Here is a 19192-nt window from a genome sequence, read left to right on the forward strand (position 1 = left end):
CACACAACGAAGCATGATGTTGGCATCAATTTTTTGTCTTTTTATTTAATTCTGACTTTTCCATTTTGTAGGTTATTGTAGGTAGTCGGACAACTCGGCATGCGACAACTCAGCAAGTGGTTCAACTCAGCAATTACATTTCAGCAACTGCCAAGTTAGCAATCAAGATTTACGTGCTCACGTAGGACTTACATAGTCATTGCTTGTCAAACTCATTTTGCTGACTTGTGACATGCCAAGGTATGGCTTGCTCAGTTTCATCATTTACCAACTTCAGCCACTTGCTCAAATGTTGCTAGCTCAGTTGTCGCTTGCTCAGTTCACAACTGCTGCCTTGTAAGAGACTACTATTGTAGGTGTAAATGTTATTTGCATACTAATATACTTAATGTTTTTCAGTGCAATGATAGTTTTCATTTCGTCGGACGACTCCCCGGCCTGGCAAGGTTATTTTCTTGCTGCTCTCATGTTTGTCAGCGCGATTGTAAAAAGTATTTTCATTCAAAACAACTTTCACATCACCGTTCGAATTGGTATGAGAGTGAGGTCAGCCATCGTTGCTCTCGTGTACAGAAAGGTGACAAAAATTAAATCGTTAAAAATACAATTAGTGTATAAAATAAAATGATTTGCAGTGTAATATTGTAGGTCCGTTGATTGATTGCTGTGTGTAACATGCAAATAAGATTGTTAACTTTTTAAAATTAGTATTAAACTTCCATTGCTGTAAAATCTTGTAGATTTTTTTATATTTCGGTTACTTGCTTATTGTATATCATTGTCGTGTTTGTTTGTTATTCAGTCTTTACTTTTATGCAACGCTGCAAGAAAGGAAAGGACTGTGGGAGAAATTACAAACCTGATGTCTGTGGATGCCCAACGTGTGATGGAAGCTATTCCATTTCTTTACGTCATTGTGTCTGGTAACTTTAACGGATCTTCCCATTAACAGTTTTAAACTGTTGTTTGGCGATCCACTGCTACAATATCTAGCGCATAGGCTACTGCAGGTTCTCAACCTTTTCTGCTCACTTACCCCTTGACAGTTTTGAGGACAAGATTTACCGCTATGTTTTTTATGTAGACTACTCATTCTGAAAACTGAATAAACAGAAGTTTTGAAACGCGGAGGTCATCCAAAATATTTCAGCTCATTTTATTGAAAACTAAATATTCCATGAATGACGCTTTGAAAGCCAAATATTCCAAGAACTATCTGCATCTCGTCTTGAGGAATTAAGAAATTATCAAGATCGATTTTTTGTTTTTATGTTTAAAAACGTTGAGAATCCGGACTTTCAGAGATATGTGAATGCAAAACTCAATAGGCTATAACTAAAAAACGTGCTTGCTCAACATTCAGTAGGGTTGCTTGTAATCACCAAACTACTACCAAACGAATAACTAATAATCCAAGTAGTGGCATTGGAAAAAGGTTGTATCAAAACGTGAATTAAAGCTGTTTGTCAGTGTTGAAGTGTTGGTTAGGGATGGTAGAAGTAGTAGCCTACTGTTTTTTGTATACCTAGTAGGCTACACCTAGTCATCTAGTATACATATAGACTATAGTATACCTAGAGTAGTACACCTATTACCTAGTACAGGGGTCACCAAACTTTTTTCTCTGAGGGCAGGATTGCTGCGAGATTAACAGCTGCGGGTCGGATGCAAATTGCGAAAAGATATACAACTATTTAGAATCTCCATTGACTTAAATTGAGCCCACAAAATAACAAAGTCAGCGGTGGAATAGCAAAGTTGTGATGAAAATAGAAAGGTTGCTGGGAAAGTTATCCCCTGCTGTGATACATTACAGGGCATCGTGCTCTTGAAAAAACATTACATCTTTCCAAATTTGGCCTAGGCTGTCCCCATTTGTGGGGCCTAATGATAAAAACATAACACGAACATGTAGGCTGCCTGGTGGAAAAATGTACAAATTCAACATACATCAACGAATTATAGGAACGAACAATTTCAACAAAGAAGTAGGTTGCGTGTAGCTCAACAGCAAAGTCAGTCCTTTACAAAAAGTTTGGTAACTTTTTTCCTTAACAGTTGTAGTGCAACTGTTATTTCCGCAGCACGTGGCTGGCCGGATGAAGTCAGTTCGCGGGCAGGTTCCGGCCCGCGGGCCGTAGTTTGGTGACCTATGACCTAGTACAAGTTTTTTATTTTTGAATTTACCTCTGAGGTGAGTCAGATTTACGACTTAAGAGTAAATTTACCCCAGTTAAAAACCTTTGGTCTCATGCAATACTTCGAAAAATTAAAATTTGTTGTTAAATATCAGAGATTTTCCGGGCTGAACTCGTTTTTTTTTCACGTTTTAAAATAAATGGTAGGCTATTTATCTACAGAATTATATAAAATATAATTTTGTCTATCTCCAGAAAAATAGAAGTAGGTAAATGAATAAATAACGTTTTCACAAGACATTAAATCAAAATAACAAGGATTTTGCTAGCTAAGGGGCTAAAAAAAACAACTTTAGGATAAGTTTTTCACACAAAAACAGTTTTGGAAAACCGGTGAAATGTAAGCTAGGATGCATGCTTTGTATATTTTACTTCCTTGTTTTGTTTCCTCCAGCGCCATTCAAAATCATATTATCAATGTATTTCCTGTGGCAAATATTGGGGCCGTCAACATTGGCAGGAGCAGGAGTGTTGGTCATCTTGATACCTCTGAATGCTTTGATCGCCAGCTTCGCTCATAAGTTGCAGGTTCAATTATTATCTTAACTTTGTTTCTTTTCCAAAAGTGTTTTTTTTTTATGTTATGTGAAGTCTTTGATACCACTAACACAGTTTATGAACACTAACTTGCTCAGAAGTGTTTTTATTTGCGACCTTGTGTATTAGGCCTAGATCATACGTAATGGAATTTGGTGTGGTAATAGGGCTATAGCCTATAGGCGTTAACCTGACAAATCTGAAAATGCACAAAATTAAGTTCTTTTTAAGTAGCTTCTGAAACTTTTTCAACTTCATAACGAATTGCTTCCTAGACATGTCAAATGACCCTCAAGGATGAAAGAATAAAGTTGATGAGTGAAATATTGAACGGGATAAAAGTATTGAAGATGTACGCATGGGAAAGGTCTTTTCAGGTTTGCTGATGCATTTTGCTGCAAGTACATTTTCTTTGCATAGCGTGCATAATATGTTAAAAATAGACTTTTTGTCTCTATGTCCTATTGCAGATCTCTACCACGAGAAACTAGAACTTTGAGCAATATGTTGTCTTTCCATAGTACTTGTGGTGACTAACGTGAAATAATTATTACATTATAGCACTATGTTATCACAGGAAAAAGTTGGTGGCATTCGTAATAAGGAATTAAGAATTCTTCGAAACTTTGCATTTTTAAATGCAGCAATCACTTTCACATGGACCTGTGCTCCATATTTGGTGAGAAAATATCGCTACTTGAATTTCGTTATATTGACAAAGTGATCTTTTACTTAAACCCGATGGTTGTATTCGGAACTGGCATCGGAAATTTTAAAGTAAGAATAACTGCATATTTTATGGGACTTCTCACGGTTTCGTGAACAAATTTCACCACTTCTGTAATCGGCTGTCATTTAAATGATTTCGGTTCACAACCGCAACCATTTATTCAGGTAATAACTAATCATGAGACAGTTAATCACGCCAGCCTCAATGGACGACAAAAACCACCCTTGTCCTATATTTTGTGATCGACAAAAAGAGGCCAGATTGTATCTAAACAACTGCTACTGATTTGTCAAACAGTGGAGGTGATTAAATATCTGGTTATTAAAAACCGCAACCAGCAATCTATTTTGTAATCGAGTTGTTTTTGCAGGTTTCCTTGGCGACTTTTGCTGTCTACGTTTTATCTGACAGCTCTCATGTGCTTGACGCTCAGAAAGTGTTTGTCTCGATTTCTATTTTTAATATTCTAAAAGTTCCATTGATCCTTCTTCCAATTGCTGTTTTTTCTTTTATTCAGGTATTTTCACTTTTTAAAAGCATTACAATGTTAAATGCTGTTAGACAAATCAGATATTTGTCAAATTCAGAAATTAAATGAAAACTTCAGTATTATAGTCAGGGGTGTAGTCAAGGGGCAAAGGGGCAATTTCCCCCACCGCCCCGAAATATTGTGAATCAACTTTTCACCTTCTGTCACAAAATCATTTGATAAGTATTATTTAATATTTTTTTCTTGAGGGCCACGTAGTTCAGTGCTTCCCTTTCGTGCTTCCTTTTACTTGTTTTACTATAGATCCAAATTAAAAATACTCCCAGAATGTGCGATTTTAAGGTATTTTTATTATTATTTTTCTGAGGGCTCCACAGTTCAGTGCTTCCCCTTCGCCGACTCGTTACCGGGCTCAATATTATGTGAAACAATACTTATTCGCCCCCTCATCCCCGAAATGTTTTGCTGGCTATGCTCTTGAGCATAATTTATAGACCTTCTATAGGCTACAAACACACTGTTTGAAAGCCACATTAGAATCAGTATTACCTATACTAACATTTCGGTTTTGAAAAAGATCGATGAGACAATTATTACTTACGGTATTTTGCTGAATGAACGTTTATTCTTTTGGAAAGAAAGACTAGTAAGTCACAAGTTTTTGATATTTTCTTCAACTATTGAAGTCTCCTTAGTCCTTACCTAATTTGGTAAAGAAAAAGTTTTCTCTTTGATGCTTGGCAATTGTCCTGGTAGACTTAGTCTGAGGTTTGCAGTAAAAAGTGATAACGCTTGCAAACCAAGTTGTTATATGTAGCCTATGCTTTAAAGCTAATTAAATACACTAATAGTGTTAGAAGTGGGATTCGAACCCACGCCTCCATTCATCCCATCAGTTTTTGCTCGAGTGTGTGATTTTTTTATCGACAGGCAACTGTCAGTTTAAAGCGGCTGCAAATATATGTCAACGCTGAAGAATTAGATACAGGAAGTGTTGACTACTCATCAGGACCAAGTTCAGCTATTTGTGTTGAAAATGGAACCTTTGCTTGGGAGAAAGACCAGGAGCCAACTTTGCAAGAGTCAGTTTTTCTTAAATATAATTTCTTATTATCTTAGGCTGGTTTTCATTCATTTCTTCGAAAATATATTTCTTGATGTCTTAGATTAGACTGTGATAAAGTTTTGTATCATTCCAAATTCATCGACAACACTGTCCCATCAACTCCAGTTCACAAAAGTAGACTAGACTACATCCAATGACCCTAATCTTTCCTTAGTTTAAAAACAAGTTGTGTTGAATATTTTGAATTTATAGGCAACCAATACATTTCCATCACTTCACGATATTGTTGCAGCATAAACATTGAGGTGCCGCAAGGAAGTTTAGTTGCTGTTGTTGGCCAAGTTGGTAGCGGAAAGTCGTCACTTTTGTCAAGCTTATTGGGAAATATGGAAAAAGTAAAAGGAACTGTTAAAATGCAGGTGATGTTTCCATAATATGTCTGAACTTTTGAAGACTTTCTTGAACATGAAACAGGCTTAAAACTACAAGCTTTAGTGTTGCAATTGCTGCTCTAAACTTTTCTTCTTTGCAGGGCTCTGTTGCCTACGTGGCCCAACAAGCTTGGATACAAAACTTGACAGTTCGTGACAACATTTTGTTTGGAAAACCGATGGAGGATTCGAAATTTCAAGAGACTGTTGAGGCTTGTGACTTGAAGGAAGATTTTGAAATGTTGCCCGCTGGTGGACTCACTGAGATTGGAGAGCGAGTAATTGACTAGGCTTAATTCAGATTCATGAAGATAACGTCGAACCACGGCAAACATCGAACTAATTTTAGTTAGCACTAGAAGTTAGAACTATAGAAGATAGAACTAGAAGATAGAACTAGAAGATAGAACTAGAATTTAGAAGTAGAAGTTACAGGTAGAAGTTAGAACTAGACGTTAGAACTAGAAGTTGGAACTAGAAGTTAAAACTAGAAGTTAGAACTAGAAGTTAGAACTAGACGTTAGAACTAGAAGTTAGCATTAGAAGTTGGAACTAAAAGTTAGAACCAGAAGTTAGAACCAAAAGTCGGAATTAGAAATTATCTCTAAAAGTTACAACTAGAAGTTAGAACCAGAAGTTAGAACAGTAGAAGTTAGAATTAGAAGTTTGAGCTAGAAGTCAGAACAACAAGTTAAAACTACAAGTTAGAACTAGAAGTTAGCACTAGAAGTAGGAACTAAAAGTTAGAACCAGAAGTTAGAACTAGAAGTTAGAGTTAGAAGTTTGAACTAGAAGTTAGAACTGTAGAAGTTAGAACTCCTAGAAGTTTAAACTAGAAGTAAAAGTTAGAACTAAACGTTAGAACTACCGTCTTATTAATTTAAAAATAATGTTTCAAAATTGTCGAGAGATGGTGTTTCCTTTTCCTTGTTTTGATCACTCATCCAACCGAGGATCATTAGTCTACTTATTTGTAAATCCATTGGAAGTGATTGCTAGTGCGGAACCTTTAGCACGAATGGTTTACTCTAGAATGGTTACTCAAAGTGAACTTTGTGTAAATATCGAATGCATTGTTTTTAAAGGAAACAAACCTAATGGATACAATTTGGTTTCTAGGGAATTACTCTTTCCGGCGGACAGAAGCAACGAGTATCGATTGCAAGGGCATTGTATCATGATAGCGAGGTAATTCTTTTCTGGATCGTGTACAAACGAAATCAAACATACAACACGGCATATGCCGTGATACTATATGAGAACCACAAAATTTGGCAAATATTTTTGGCTGTAGGCTACATCTAGCCAGTGAAGGTAGGCCCTGTCAAATAGGCTACTCGTGAAGGTAGGCTACATTTATTATGTTGTATGTTGTGATGTAGTCAAATGGCAAAAAAGTTGGTTATTTTTGTCTCAGGTTTATCTTCTAGATGACCCACTTAGCGCCGTAGATGCCCACGTTGGGAAACATATCTTCGATAATGTGCTCGGCCCGAATGGTTCCCTTAAATCTAAGGTGTGTGTTGCAATTAGAGATAATTTACTTATAAAAGAGCTAAAGAGGTAAATAATATCTGAAGCTCTGTAACACTCAATGGCACGCTTAATGATTCGCTTTGTCCAATAATTTACTATGACTTTCTAGTAAAATACCACCTTATTGGCCTAGTTACATTGGTTGGCCTTATTACATATCACTGGATTAACACATCAGATAAAGCGATGTCTAATTCTTGACTCAGCTATTTGTAGCGGTATAGCCGAATTCAGCAATGTAACAATTAGTACAGTGTGAGTACCATGCGCCGCTTTTAATAGTACGGTTTCGAAAGTTGCCCCTGGTTTAGGGATACGGGGGCGGTTTGCAGTTAGCCCGGCCTTGCTCATGCGTGAGATTGTTTTCATAGGAAGTTTTTGGCAAATTATTATTGATAGGATAAGTTTTGCTACCTATGTTTTTCATTACCACCATAGATAGAGTCAGCTATCGCGTTGTCTGGTAGCATAGACTTATAGATAAAAAATGTTAGTGAGTAGGTAAGGTAGGTACACTATCCAAGCTTTCGAAGAAAGTTTACAAAACCGTGATTTTGTTGTTTTTTTAGACACGGGTGCTGGTGACCCACAGTGTGGCTTTCCTTCCACAAGTCGATTATATCTACGTACTAATCAATGGACGCATCTCAGAGGTAACATCGCTCTTCTAGCTCAATTAAACGCTCAATGCCTGATCGAAGGGCTCTGGCTTTTATTATCCTTGAGACAGTATGCCGAAATAAATGTAATGCCGGGTTTCGAGCAACCGTTGTGTTGTTTTGCCATCCAGATCACTCAGATTGAAAACTCCACGACGAGCTGTAATTATTTACGGCGTATTCCTCCATCTCATCTTCGCATATGTTGGAAGTTGCCGTCCTTGATACGTGCATATGTGAGAGCAACAATCCGACGCCGGTGCGTTGGGGATTTAGTTCCACCCAAGCTTTATGCAAATGTAGTGACAGTGGGTTGAGGCCAACGTCGGAATGAAAGTTGTACAGATATTTTTCCATTGCAAGCTGTTCATACCGTACTGTGAGCTAAAGTCATTGTGGACGATCATTTTATCTAGTCAGCCACCAGGTCCAACAATTGTTTTGTTTTAGGCTATATAACTTCACTAAACAGGAAAGAAACGGTTAACCTACATATCATTTGGCAGCCTACTTTTAAGTGATTTCTTTACATCTACGCGTGTTTGACTTGTAGAGAGGAAACTACAATCAACTTCTTCAGAAAAATGGAGAGTTTGCTCAGTTTCTAAGCAATTATGCAAATAAAGAAAGGAGTGCAAGTGAGGATTCAGACAATAATACTGAAGGTGAGATAATAGCAGGCATACTACTGTATTATATCTCTTAAAATGATTGTCTTATTCACTTCATGTTCACACATATATCTGCTTCACATGTAAGCAAACAATCTCTTAATCTAGGCTACCTGAAGAAGTCTTGTTTCGGTTGAATACATTGTCGTACGTAATCGTTGTTGCATGGTCGCAAATAAAGCCCTTTGTGCGCTTTTCATACTTTATGTGTAGGGCTAACCAGTATTCTGCAGCTATATTCTCCGGGTTTGCAGTGTATTTTATGGTTTGTTTTTCGACTCAGAATTGAATAAACTATTTATAGTCTTTTTACCAATGTTTTGTTTAATATTTGACCGGCAGCCTATCTTCTCTTGTGTTAGAAACTGACAAAGCAACATCACCTGCGTTTGAGACTGAAGGGTTAGCAACTGCAAAGTCAAATCAAAGGTATCAATGAGTCGATTTTTTTATTAAGCCGTCTTGCAGTAGACTGCAACATTAAAAAGCAGTGTGTAGATTGGTCATCAGCACAGAAAATGGCTCTCAGCAATTGTGTTTTATCTTCAATCACATAATTTGTGTCGAGTTGTGGATTGAATTAAGCTCATTCTTTATTTCTTCTTTAGAAAACTGTCCGAAACTGACTGGTGGTAAAATGATGAATTTCAATTTATGTTTCAGAACAACTAGTCGAAAGTCAGAATTTGGGTCTAGTCCTTCCAGCCCAAAAAAACGGAGCAGGACACGCAAGAGAAGCGAAAGATTAAACACAGAAAACTATTGCCAGGATCAAAATAAGAAAAAAGAAAAGTTAGAAGACAAACTGATGACTGAAGAAATCGCGGAAATAGGAAACGTTAGTTCGTTTTCAGTTAGAATCTAGAGTGGTATGAGGATGATAAAGTTGGTAGTGACAAATTATCACTTATACGGGGTGGCAAGGGAGTGGGCACAAACGACGTTTTCAGTACACTGATAACAATTTCCATAATTATTCAAGCAAAGAATTATTTTAGATTTTATGGAGCAATTTAATTTTTTTTAACTTGAAAGCTTAGTCAAATCAACTTCTGTTCTGTTTTTTTTTTCTGTTTTTTTGAATTCTTTTTTAAACACTGAAAACGTCTTGGCAATTTTAAGCTTCCAGTCCTGTATTATAGAAATAAGTTGCCGGTATTGAATTTTATAAGTTATTTTTGTTCCAGATAAAAGTCTCTGTGATTGTTTCCTACATGAAGTCTTTTGGAGTCCTGGTTTCCATAGTAACCATCCTTGGTTTCATTCTTCAGAATGCCGCCACTGTTTATTCTAACATTTGGCTCTCTCGTAAGTTTTTGAACATATTTGTAAGGTCAAAATGGTTTTCCCTCAGTTTAGGCCTACAAACAATATGACTCAAGGAATAGTTCTACAGTTGTGTTCATCATTTGAGATTTAAGGTCTTGTACTGCTGAGACAATTTAATTAGCAATATATATTTTTTATTAACAAAAAACATATTATTGGTTAACAGATTGGACGGATGACCCTATCGTCAATGGAACACAACCCAAAACGAAGTTTAGACTTACTGTCTATGGACTTTTAGGATTTGCAAATGGTAAGATCTCACTGTGTCTTTTCATTCCAGCTACTGCTAAATATGATTTTTCAGGTTTGTTTTTGAATTTCAGCTTTCTTTGTTTTTGTCACTGTTTTTGCTTTTTCTGTGGGAGCCATATTTGCTTCTCGATACTTGCACAACAAAATGTTGGATAACATCTTGAAAGCTCCAATGTCTTTCTTCGATACAACACCGTTGGGAAGAATCCTTAACCGATTTAGGTAATTTTATGTTTTAACAATGTTTCGTAAAATATGTTAAACGCTCATCATCGCGTTTGGTATAGGCCTAATAATCGTCTGGTATTACGCATGCTTCTAATTCATTTGTGATATTAGCATTGAGAAAAATAACCTATGTGTTTTCATTTGTTTTTAAAATATACTTCAAGAAAAATTGGAACTCAAATACAAAAAAAAAAGAGCAATAGAAATGATACAACCCTAAATGCACACAATAGTACAAGACACAGTAGCCAACATACTGCAAAACAGTACTGCGAAGACATAGCCTAATAGCCTACACTTTAAAAATTACAATAAAGCAATACTATCCGTTCTTTCTTTTTGCGTTGTTTCTCAGGCTAGCCGTTTCAATTTTGAGTTTGATATACGTCAACACAAAGAATGTCTTGTGATGAATGTCTTGTCTTGAATGTCTGATTCTATTTTCCAAAAGCATTTTCCGCAACTAAATTCCAACCACTCCTCTGTGCCTGACTTTGGGTAGCTGCTAAGTGAGGTGTTCCAGCAAAGCATGCGTCCAGATACTTGGATAGATTATGATCAAGGATACCAGACTTGTTTAGATATCCCTGATTATGATGCACAGAAAGCAGAGGAAAAACTAAGCAGCTCAATTCTTTATCGTCTGAACGCATGGCACTATGGCAAGCCCATTTCAAATAAAATTTGTATTTATTAATTTTTAATATATTGTAACTATGGTAGATAGCATGCATCGCAATTATTCTGTTCTGCAAGTTATTATAAGAACGCTGGTTCGACTCTCGGGGTGTGTTGAGCAACGCATTTCAGGACCGCTCTCCATTCAGCTGCACTTTGTAAATGGAACAAATTCTCCGGCAACCAGACTTCAGCAATCGGAAAACTTCACTCTACCAATCTCGGTAACCGGCCCTGTGTCAAGAGCCTCTACAAGTACGCGAAACTACCAGGAATAACCAATCAAGGCTTTGTCAGTCCGAAGATAAAGATTCAAAACCAACCAAGAAACAGATGCTAGCCATCTAAGCAAAGAAGTTTAGTCCAAAAGTAAATTGAGCTTCATATAGTTACAGTATGCATTAATGTAAGCTCTTGTGCTTAACAGCAAGGACATTTATCTGATTGATGAGTCTGTGCCAGAAAGCGTCATGAATTGTTTGGAAATGGTATTTATCGGCATTGCAACTATCTTCGTCATCATTTACAGCACTCCAATATTTACCGCAGTGATCGTACCCATCACGATCATGTATTACTTTATCCAGGTATGCTGTGGCTCATTCAAACATTTATCTGCGGTCTTCTATAGGCTACAATGTTTATGCATTCTAATCTATTTGTTTATGCTAAATAGTAGAGCATGTAAGCCTACGTACTATTGATCTACTTGTATATCGTTTTTTGTAGCTAATATTTTGTGACCCAAAAACACGTGGTCTAATTGAAAGAGAAACCTAATCTGAGCGCAAAGCGTAGTGTCAAGCCTAAAAATGGTGTCAAATGGCATTATGTGGCCACATTTGGCTTGGTCTGTCAACACACGGTCAATGTGTTGTAGTTTTTCTTCCAATTGAAGCTTTGCTCTCGGTTCTAGTTCATTAATTGTTTTTCCTTTGCTATCACTTGCAGAGATGTTACATTCGAACATCTCGACAACTAAAAAGATTAGAATCAATCAGCAGATCTCCGATATATTCGCACTTCAGTGAAACTCTTGCAGGTAAAAAGAATGTGTATTGCATTTTTTTAACACAGCACTTCAATTATTTTCTGATCTAAATGATATTATTCAGACAATGTTGTTCTACGGAAAATAAACTTTACTCTACCAGGCGTGAGCACAATTCGAGCTTACAAGTTGGAGAAAAGTTTCATCAAACAAAATGAAGATAAAGTTGATACGAATCAGAGAGCTTACTTTCCTAATGTGACGTCAAACAGGTAGGTTACAGTAGATAAAGTTGATAATAAACTTTATTACAGTACCGTACTTTGAGAGGAAACAAATCAATACAAATTGCATACAAAACAAGACGCGTTTATGTCAATTGTGTAGTTATTGTTCAAATAGTAAATAGATAGAGCTAAACTATACAGTACACCAACAATAAACACATAATTTTTTTTGTTTCACTCATGGTACAAATGAAATATTGTTGCGCTATAGATGTATTGTATTTTGTGGTTGCAATTGATTTGTTAATCGTTTTAGATGGCTTGGTTTGAGAACGGAGATTGTCGGAAATTTAATAGTTCTGTTTTCCGCCATTTTTGTCGTTGTGGAGAAAGGAAAACCAAACGGAATCGATCCTGGCCTGGTTGGCCTCTCGATTTCTTATGCCATGCAGGTATCGTTCAGTGTTTTAGTTCACTTTCATATTCAATTAATCACAGCCTGAATGATTGCATGATGTTGTTTTCTGTTTCCATGATATGTTATTTGCAGGGATGGAGGAACCACGTGGGCCTCGTGGGCCTGGGCCCACCTACTTTATTTTCTGGGTGGGCCTGGCCCACCCACTTTTGAAAGCCAAGTTTCTTTGAAAAGGTAGCGAAAACGGCAAATTAGAGAAGGAGTTCCAAAAAAAAGCTCTCACTCATTTGATACACACTAGTTTGATTACACAGGCCAACAAAAAATTTTGGGACAAAAGGTGAGAGTCATTTTAGAGTATTTCAGGGCCCTTGATTCCAAAAATGCACTCAGTTTTTTCGAATTTTTGAAACTACCAGGAATTGAATTTGGAATCAAGATTACGTTCTTCCGTAACAAGGATAAAATTTCAAGCAGCTACTTTACTGAAGAACATAACTTTGTATTCTGTAATTACATAAATGGCCTTCGTACCTTGATGGGTGTTGCTCAGTATAGTAATCCTACCATAATTAAGAATTGAACGAAGTTTTGTTTGTTCATCGATGGCTTTTTGTTTGTTCATTGATGGCTTTGTTTTGCTTATTCGTCTAGTTTGTTAAGCAAAACAATGTATGTATTTTGTTTGTACTTTAGTAGCTTAGTTAGTAAGTCTGATATTGTTGAAGTCAACAAATATATTAAGGCAAAGCACAAATTGTTTATTCTACATTTTGTATCCTAAGGCTTGCTTTACGTCATATTTTGATTGTTACTAGGCCAGTAAACGTTAAATAGCTGTTTGTTTGGGTTGTAATCAACGTGATTGGTTCCAAATAGCGTTTATACAACTCAGAAATGTGCCTGGGATTACTTTCAGTTTTGTCTATGTAATAAACGACACGACGTTAAATCTACAGGGGCTCAAAATTGCAAAAAAAAAATGTTTTTGCGGTAGGCTATCTCAAAAACTAGAGCCAATTCGAAAAGACAAGTGCATTTTCGGAATCAGGGGCCTCGAAATACCCTAAAATGACTCTAACATGCCGTGCATTTAAAAAAAAAAAATTTGTTTACCTGTGTTATCTTTGATAGCTCAATGATGAAATCCAATCTTCAAACTTGTCCGTTGAGCCCACTATTGATGGGCAGCATGTGTGGGCGTGGTTGCGTGTGATTGGTGGAGTAATCCATAAATCAATCTAATTGCTCTCTAATGTTAAAACTTAAAACAATGATATCATTGCATATTATGCAGTGCATGCACGATTGCATGTAGGCCTATTGTATAATGCTGCAGATTATTTCTCCCAGGTTGGTATTATAACTGTGTGTGTAACTGTTTTTGCCTTCTTATTAGTGTGTAAATCGCCATATTTTGTACAGCGCTATAGAGCAATTTAACAATTTTGTAATTTGTTTGGCCAAATCGGCCCAAAAACGGAAATTTTTTGTTTGTTGGCACAAAAGGCAATCATGAAAACACAAGGTATAAACGATTGGAAATATTAGATACGCAGCAATGTTATTGGGGAGTCTGGGGGGCATCGCCCTCCAGAAGTTTGATTAACTTTGACTGCTACGCCTTTGGGCCCACCTACTTTTAAAATGGTTCCTCCATCCCTGGTTATTTGTATATTATTGTGTCATTTTTGTCCAATGTTTTAGCCTCTCGTCGGTTCCTACAAAAACACGTCGTAAGGTACCACTGCGTCATTGGGAATTATATTTTAGAAAATTTATTAGCTTACAATGTACAGTAGATGAAAATGGACAATTATAGCTTGCTATTTGAGTCGTGTCTTTACTTTTAATATTTTCAAGATCACTGCGATACTGAATTGGTTGGTAAGAAACGCTAGTCAAGCTGAAACTGACATTGTAGCTGTGGAAAGAGTTGAAGAATACGCCAATGTCAAACAAGAGGTTTGTTCCGATGATCTTTCAAATTTTTATTTACAGGATATGAAGAAAAACAAAAGAAACATTTTATTGTTAAGTTGGCAAGTATGAACGAAGTCACATGCCGTTGTGGGTTTTAATTCCAATCGTAGCCGACTCGACAACGAGATTTAGGTGTAAGCGACTATTGGAATATGTGTTTCATAAATTATTTAACTTAAATATTCTTTTAACACAGCAATGCCATTGCAGTGTTAAAGCAATTTTTTTTAGGCACCGCTTCACAACGAACAATACCAACCACCGAGGATTTGGCCTGATGTTGGCACAATATCGTTTGAAGATTACAGTGCAAGATACCGAGATGGATTGGATCTGGTAGTCAGGAATGTCAACGTTCATATCAAAGGTGGAGAAAAGGTGAAAGAAAGCATAGCCAATGAATCGTATTTTCTACACGCTTTTTGAGAATATTATCACCGTGACCAAGAGCTCATCAAATAAGAATTTATCACGTGACAAATTGTGGACCAAACAGTTTATTAAAGTATCGCAGTTCGTTATTTTTTCTTGTTGACTGAAAGCTAATACGAATCAGCATGGCCTCCAAGGGCCCTGCCGGGCCCCGGTACAGATGTTGCTGCCGGGCCCCCCAGCGCGACATGTCGCGTGATATCTCACCAATCACAAGCAAAATTTGCGGTGCGTGTTCTTTGCAGCTTTACATTAACATACAATACCATTTCTGACCTTGAAATCTGCAGAGACTAGGGCAGCAAACTTAGGATGAATGCATTGCTATTGTTCATGACATTAAGAAATACCAACTTCATATAAGAAATACCAACTTCAAAATATAAAAAACATTTTATGCAAAATTGATCTTAACATGCAAATTTAAACATTTTATTGGCCCCCTGAACGCAAAAAAATGAAAATATTGTTGTTCTAAAAAAGGGCATGCCCATGAGGGGGCCCATGCAAAATACAAAACTAATATTCATATAAAAGACAATATTTTATGCAAAATCGACCAGAGCATGCAAATTTAAACATTATGTCGGGCCACCCTAAACTCAAAAACTTAAAAATTCTGTAATTTTAAAAAAGGGCATAGCTTAGGCTACCCATAAGGGGGCCCCATTCGACATACGGAACTAATATAAAAACAATATTTTATGCAAAATCGTTGAAATCAACCTTTTTATCGCGTGAATTTAGACATTTTGTCGGGCCCCCTTGAACTCACCGGGCCCCGGTGCAATGCACCGGTTGTTCCCCCCTCTTGTGGGCCCTGCGAATCAGAATACTTAAAGCCGGAAATCGGATTATTTGAACAATGAGCACTTCTGAATGTGTTCATTTATAGTCAATGCATTTACATACCGATGTTAAAATAACCTGTTTTAACACTATTTACCTTCAAGCTCCGATTTGATAGGTTTGGGGTGAGCTGAGAGTTCGAATTCATCTTCAATGCAACAAAAAAACAAAAAACCACTTCCCAAATTTTATACGTAGCTAAATGTGGCCCGATAAACGTCGAATGGATGAATTGTCAGATTCGATAAAATGACGTTGTGCAGAATGTCCTTGGACCAGATATTCGTTTTGTAAGCTGTCATAACACCAATCACAGCTTTTCGTTATTTTGCTAAAAATTTGGTTACATGAACGTTTGCTTGCAAATGCATTCAGATCGGAGTCGTCGGTCGGACAGGTGCTGGGAAGTCTTCTCTCACTTTAGCCTTGTTCCGCATCATAGATTCAGCATCAGGAAGGATCCGAATCGATGGACTCGACATCAGCAAGATGGGATTGCACTCTTTGAGATCCAAGATTTCAATCATCCCTCAAGTAGGCTTGATGTAGCCTAGCTACTTAGTGCCATATTTGTGATTGTGAGCAAAAGTTAAAAGTTTGTAAATATTTTCAACATTGTCTCACTGTAGGCCTATCTATGTTGTAACCAACTGTTATATTTTACATGAATAAAGAATGTTAGTCTTGATTTTTGAAAAGTGTCTATCCTATCAAATGTTGTTGTAATTCGTACCCAACTGTGTATGTCTCCAATTACAGGACCCGGTGCTTTTCTCTGGGACTCTAAGGATGAATCTCGATCCGTTTGGAACGTACACTGACGATGAATTGTGGAATGTTCTCGAACATTCGCATTTGAAAAACTTTGTTTCAGGACTTGCTAAACAGCTTGAACATGATGTCACTGAAGGTGGCGAAAATTTTAGGTACGCCTCGTTGACTTGTATTTATTGTTTATTTAGTTTCTGAAAAGAAAATGTGACATTACCTAATATAAGTAGACCATTGAGGAAGAGTTTTATTTAACAAATATATTTTCGATTTCTTGCGCAATAATTTCAAACAACTAAACATGTTAGCCTATTTATTTCAGTGTTGGACAAAGACAATTGGTCTGCCTAGCCAGAGCGTTGCTTCGAAAGTCACCGATTCTTGTTCTCGATGAAGCAACAGCTGCTGTTGATTTAAAGACTGATGATGTCATTCAGGCATGCTTATCTTTTTACTAATTCGGATTTGCTTTTTCAAAGTTTTGTTGATTTTCGTCAGTATGTTGAATCTTACTTTTTCTTCCAGGCAACAATACGATCACAATTTTCCAATTGCACAACCTTTACCATTGCTCATCGTCTCAACACAATAATGGACAGTACAAGGTAAACTGCATTCAATTGAAACCTTTGTATATCGTTGCGTACGATATACGACATTGAATTATGCACCTTTTAAGTATTACGTCAAATATTTCATCTTCTACAATTTTATTTCAGAATTCTTGTAATGGATTCCGGTCAAGCAGCAGAATACGATTCTCCAGCCAACTTGTTGGAAGCTAAAGGGATATTTTATTCTATGGCAAAAGACGCTGGGCTGGATTCATGATGCGTTGATTTGTGCTTTCACGTCACATGTGATTTATCGTGTTGCTTGGTAGACTGATGATATTTTTATACCATCCCAGTCAGCAAGGGTTCGTGGGGCCCACGTGGGATTTCCATGGGCATTCGTGGGCTTGTGGGCTTAAGGTGAGTTTATCTGATGTTTCCGATTAGGCCCCAAGTGCGCGGCCTACTTCATATTTTTTTCTTTACAACCGATTCCCGACATCTTTTATTGAATTTATCTTAATAATGTTATCATATCATGAAAATGTATCTGGGAATTTATTTTTATTTCTTGAAATAAACTTTCTGGGCTTTCTGTGGGCATGAAGTGGGCTACCCACCATGATGAAGAATTATAAAATATACGTTTGCACCGGTCCATTATGCTATATTAAAGTGCAATAATCATAAAAATTGAATATATACAACGATACAATGCGACGGCGGTTTACATTTTAATAATGGTTTCATGGTAGGCTGCCCACCCATTAGACGTAGGTGGGCTGCCCACTTGGAACATTTCTGCAAACCGTGGACACATAAGTACTGGGGCCCACGCAGTACAATGTGGGTAACCCATATGCAGCCCAAGTGGGCCCCACGAACCTTTGCTGACTGGGATCCTGCTCACCATTTGTAGCGAGAAAAGCATTTTTAATAGTTTCGATTTGTTTGAAAATTACTAAAAAAGGTTGTGTAGCCTTTTCTGAGAAATTGTTAACAGATCAGAGGATAGTAGGCCTAGGCCTATTATTATTTGAGACAGCCCAATATGAGCCTAGGCCTACTCGCAATTCACACTTGTAGAATATTTATATTCTTGTCATAGCCATATAGCATTCTGTTTTTGTTGACGTCCATTCCAAAGTTTTGGCTAACAGTAATAGACTACTATTTCGTTGATGTGATTTTTAAATAATTTTAGTGAAATCGCAATTAGAACAAATTATTTCTTTTGCGTAGTCAACAAATAAGTTAGCCTATTGTTAAACAATTTTCAACAAATTTCATGCCATTAATAAAATAATAATAATTAGTCCATCTAATTCAGTGGTTCCCAACCTGGGGGTAAACTACCCCCGAGGGGTAATTTGCTTATTTTTGGGGGGTAATGAGGCACGATTTGGAAACAGTGAAGGTTGTGAACTTCATAAAAGCGAAAGAATTGAACACTGAGCAGCCGTCTTTTCAAGGAACTGTGCAAGAAGATGGGAGAAATATACGAAGCATTACTGTACCACACAGAAGTACGATGGCTGTCTCGTGGCAAGGTGATAACCCGCCTGGTCGAACTTCGTGAGGCTGTCCATGTTTTTCTAATAAAAAAGAAGTCCGACTAGGATACTTCTCTAACCAACAGTGGATTTCCCAGCTGTGCTACCCGGCTTATATCTTTGGTGAATTGAACAAAGACAATCTTTTAATCAAGAATGTAATTGTGATCGACACCAAAGTAGCCGTGGCTGCATTTATCGCAAAGATTAACTTGTGGAACAAGCGAGTTGGAAGAGACACAGTGGCGCAGTTTCAGACGCTTGACATGTACCTCGAAGGCAATGAACTTGATTTGACAGCGTCGTGAAGGAGGACATAGCTGACCACTTAGGCCAGCAAGCCAAGAAGATGGACATTGGACAACTACTTTCCGAATTTGGACACGGCTAGTCTCCAATGTTGCACTGAGCCCTTCACATGTGATGACAGCCAGGTGGATGATGACGACTCTCCGGCAAAAAGAAGAATTTATCACTCTTCGAATGAACGAAGCGTTGAAACTTGATTTCAAGTTGAATGGCTTGGAAGCCTTCTGGTTTGGCAGACTCCAGGACGCACCAACATTAGCGACACGGGCTTTAAATATCGTGACATCTTTTTCAACA

At 37.2% G+C, this 19192-nt stretch overlaps 1 protein-coding gene across 1 annotated transcript; it reads left to right on the forward strand.

The window, feature by feature from the left end:
- Positions 1-474: 474 nt before the first annotated feature.
- LOC145777036 (multidrug resistance-associated protein 1-like) lies at positions 475-18253 on the forward strand. Its single transcript, XM_082588304.1, has 29 exons — positions 475-577; positions 803-923; positions 2593-2726; positions 3011-3112; positions 3313-3414; positions 3836-3982; positions 4886-5037; positions 5314-5440; positions 5554-5730; positions 6572-6640; positions 6870-6968; positions 7558-7641; positions 8201-8312; positions 8681-8747; positions 8982-9156; positions 9506-9626; positions 9814-9900; positions 9974-10124; positions 11236-11395; positions 11760-11850; positions 11963-12071; positions 12343-12478; positions 14308-14409; positions 14659-14805; positions 16084-16242; positions 16468-16634; positions 16802-16916; positions 17005-17084; positions 17199-18253. Exons 1-29 carry the CDS (start codon positions 536-538, stop codon positions 17308-17310), a joined length of 3447 nt encoding a protein of 1148 aa, XP_082444430.1. The 5' UTR covers positions 475-535; the 3' UTR covers positions 17311-18253.
- The last annotated feature ends 939 nt before the right edge of the window (positions 18254-19192 follow it).

The sequence above is a fragment of the Aplidium turbinatum genome, chromosome 9 (genome assembly GCF_918807975.1).
Source record: "Aplidium turbinatum chromosome 9, kaAplTurb1.1, whole genome shotgun sequence".
NCBI lineage: Eukaryota > Metazoa > Chordata > Ascidiacea > Aplousobranchia > Polyclinidae > Aplidium > Aplidium turbinatum.

Coding starts and splice junctions, on each gene's coding strand:
- LOC145777036 (XM_082588304.1), top strand. CDS start 536: ATGAGAGTGAGGTCAGCCATCGTTGCTCTCGTGTACAGAAAG. Junction 9,627..9,813: donor TTCTAACATTTGGCTCTCTC/GTAAGTTTTTGA, acceptor ATTGGTTAACAG/ATTGGACGGATGACCCTATC. Junction 12,479..14,307: donor CGATTTCTTATGCCATGCAG/GTATCGTTCAGT, acceptor AATATTTTCAAG/ATCACTGCGATACTGAATTG.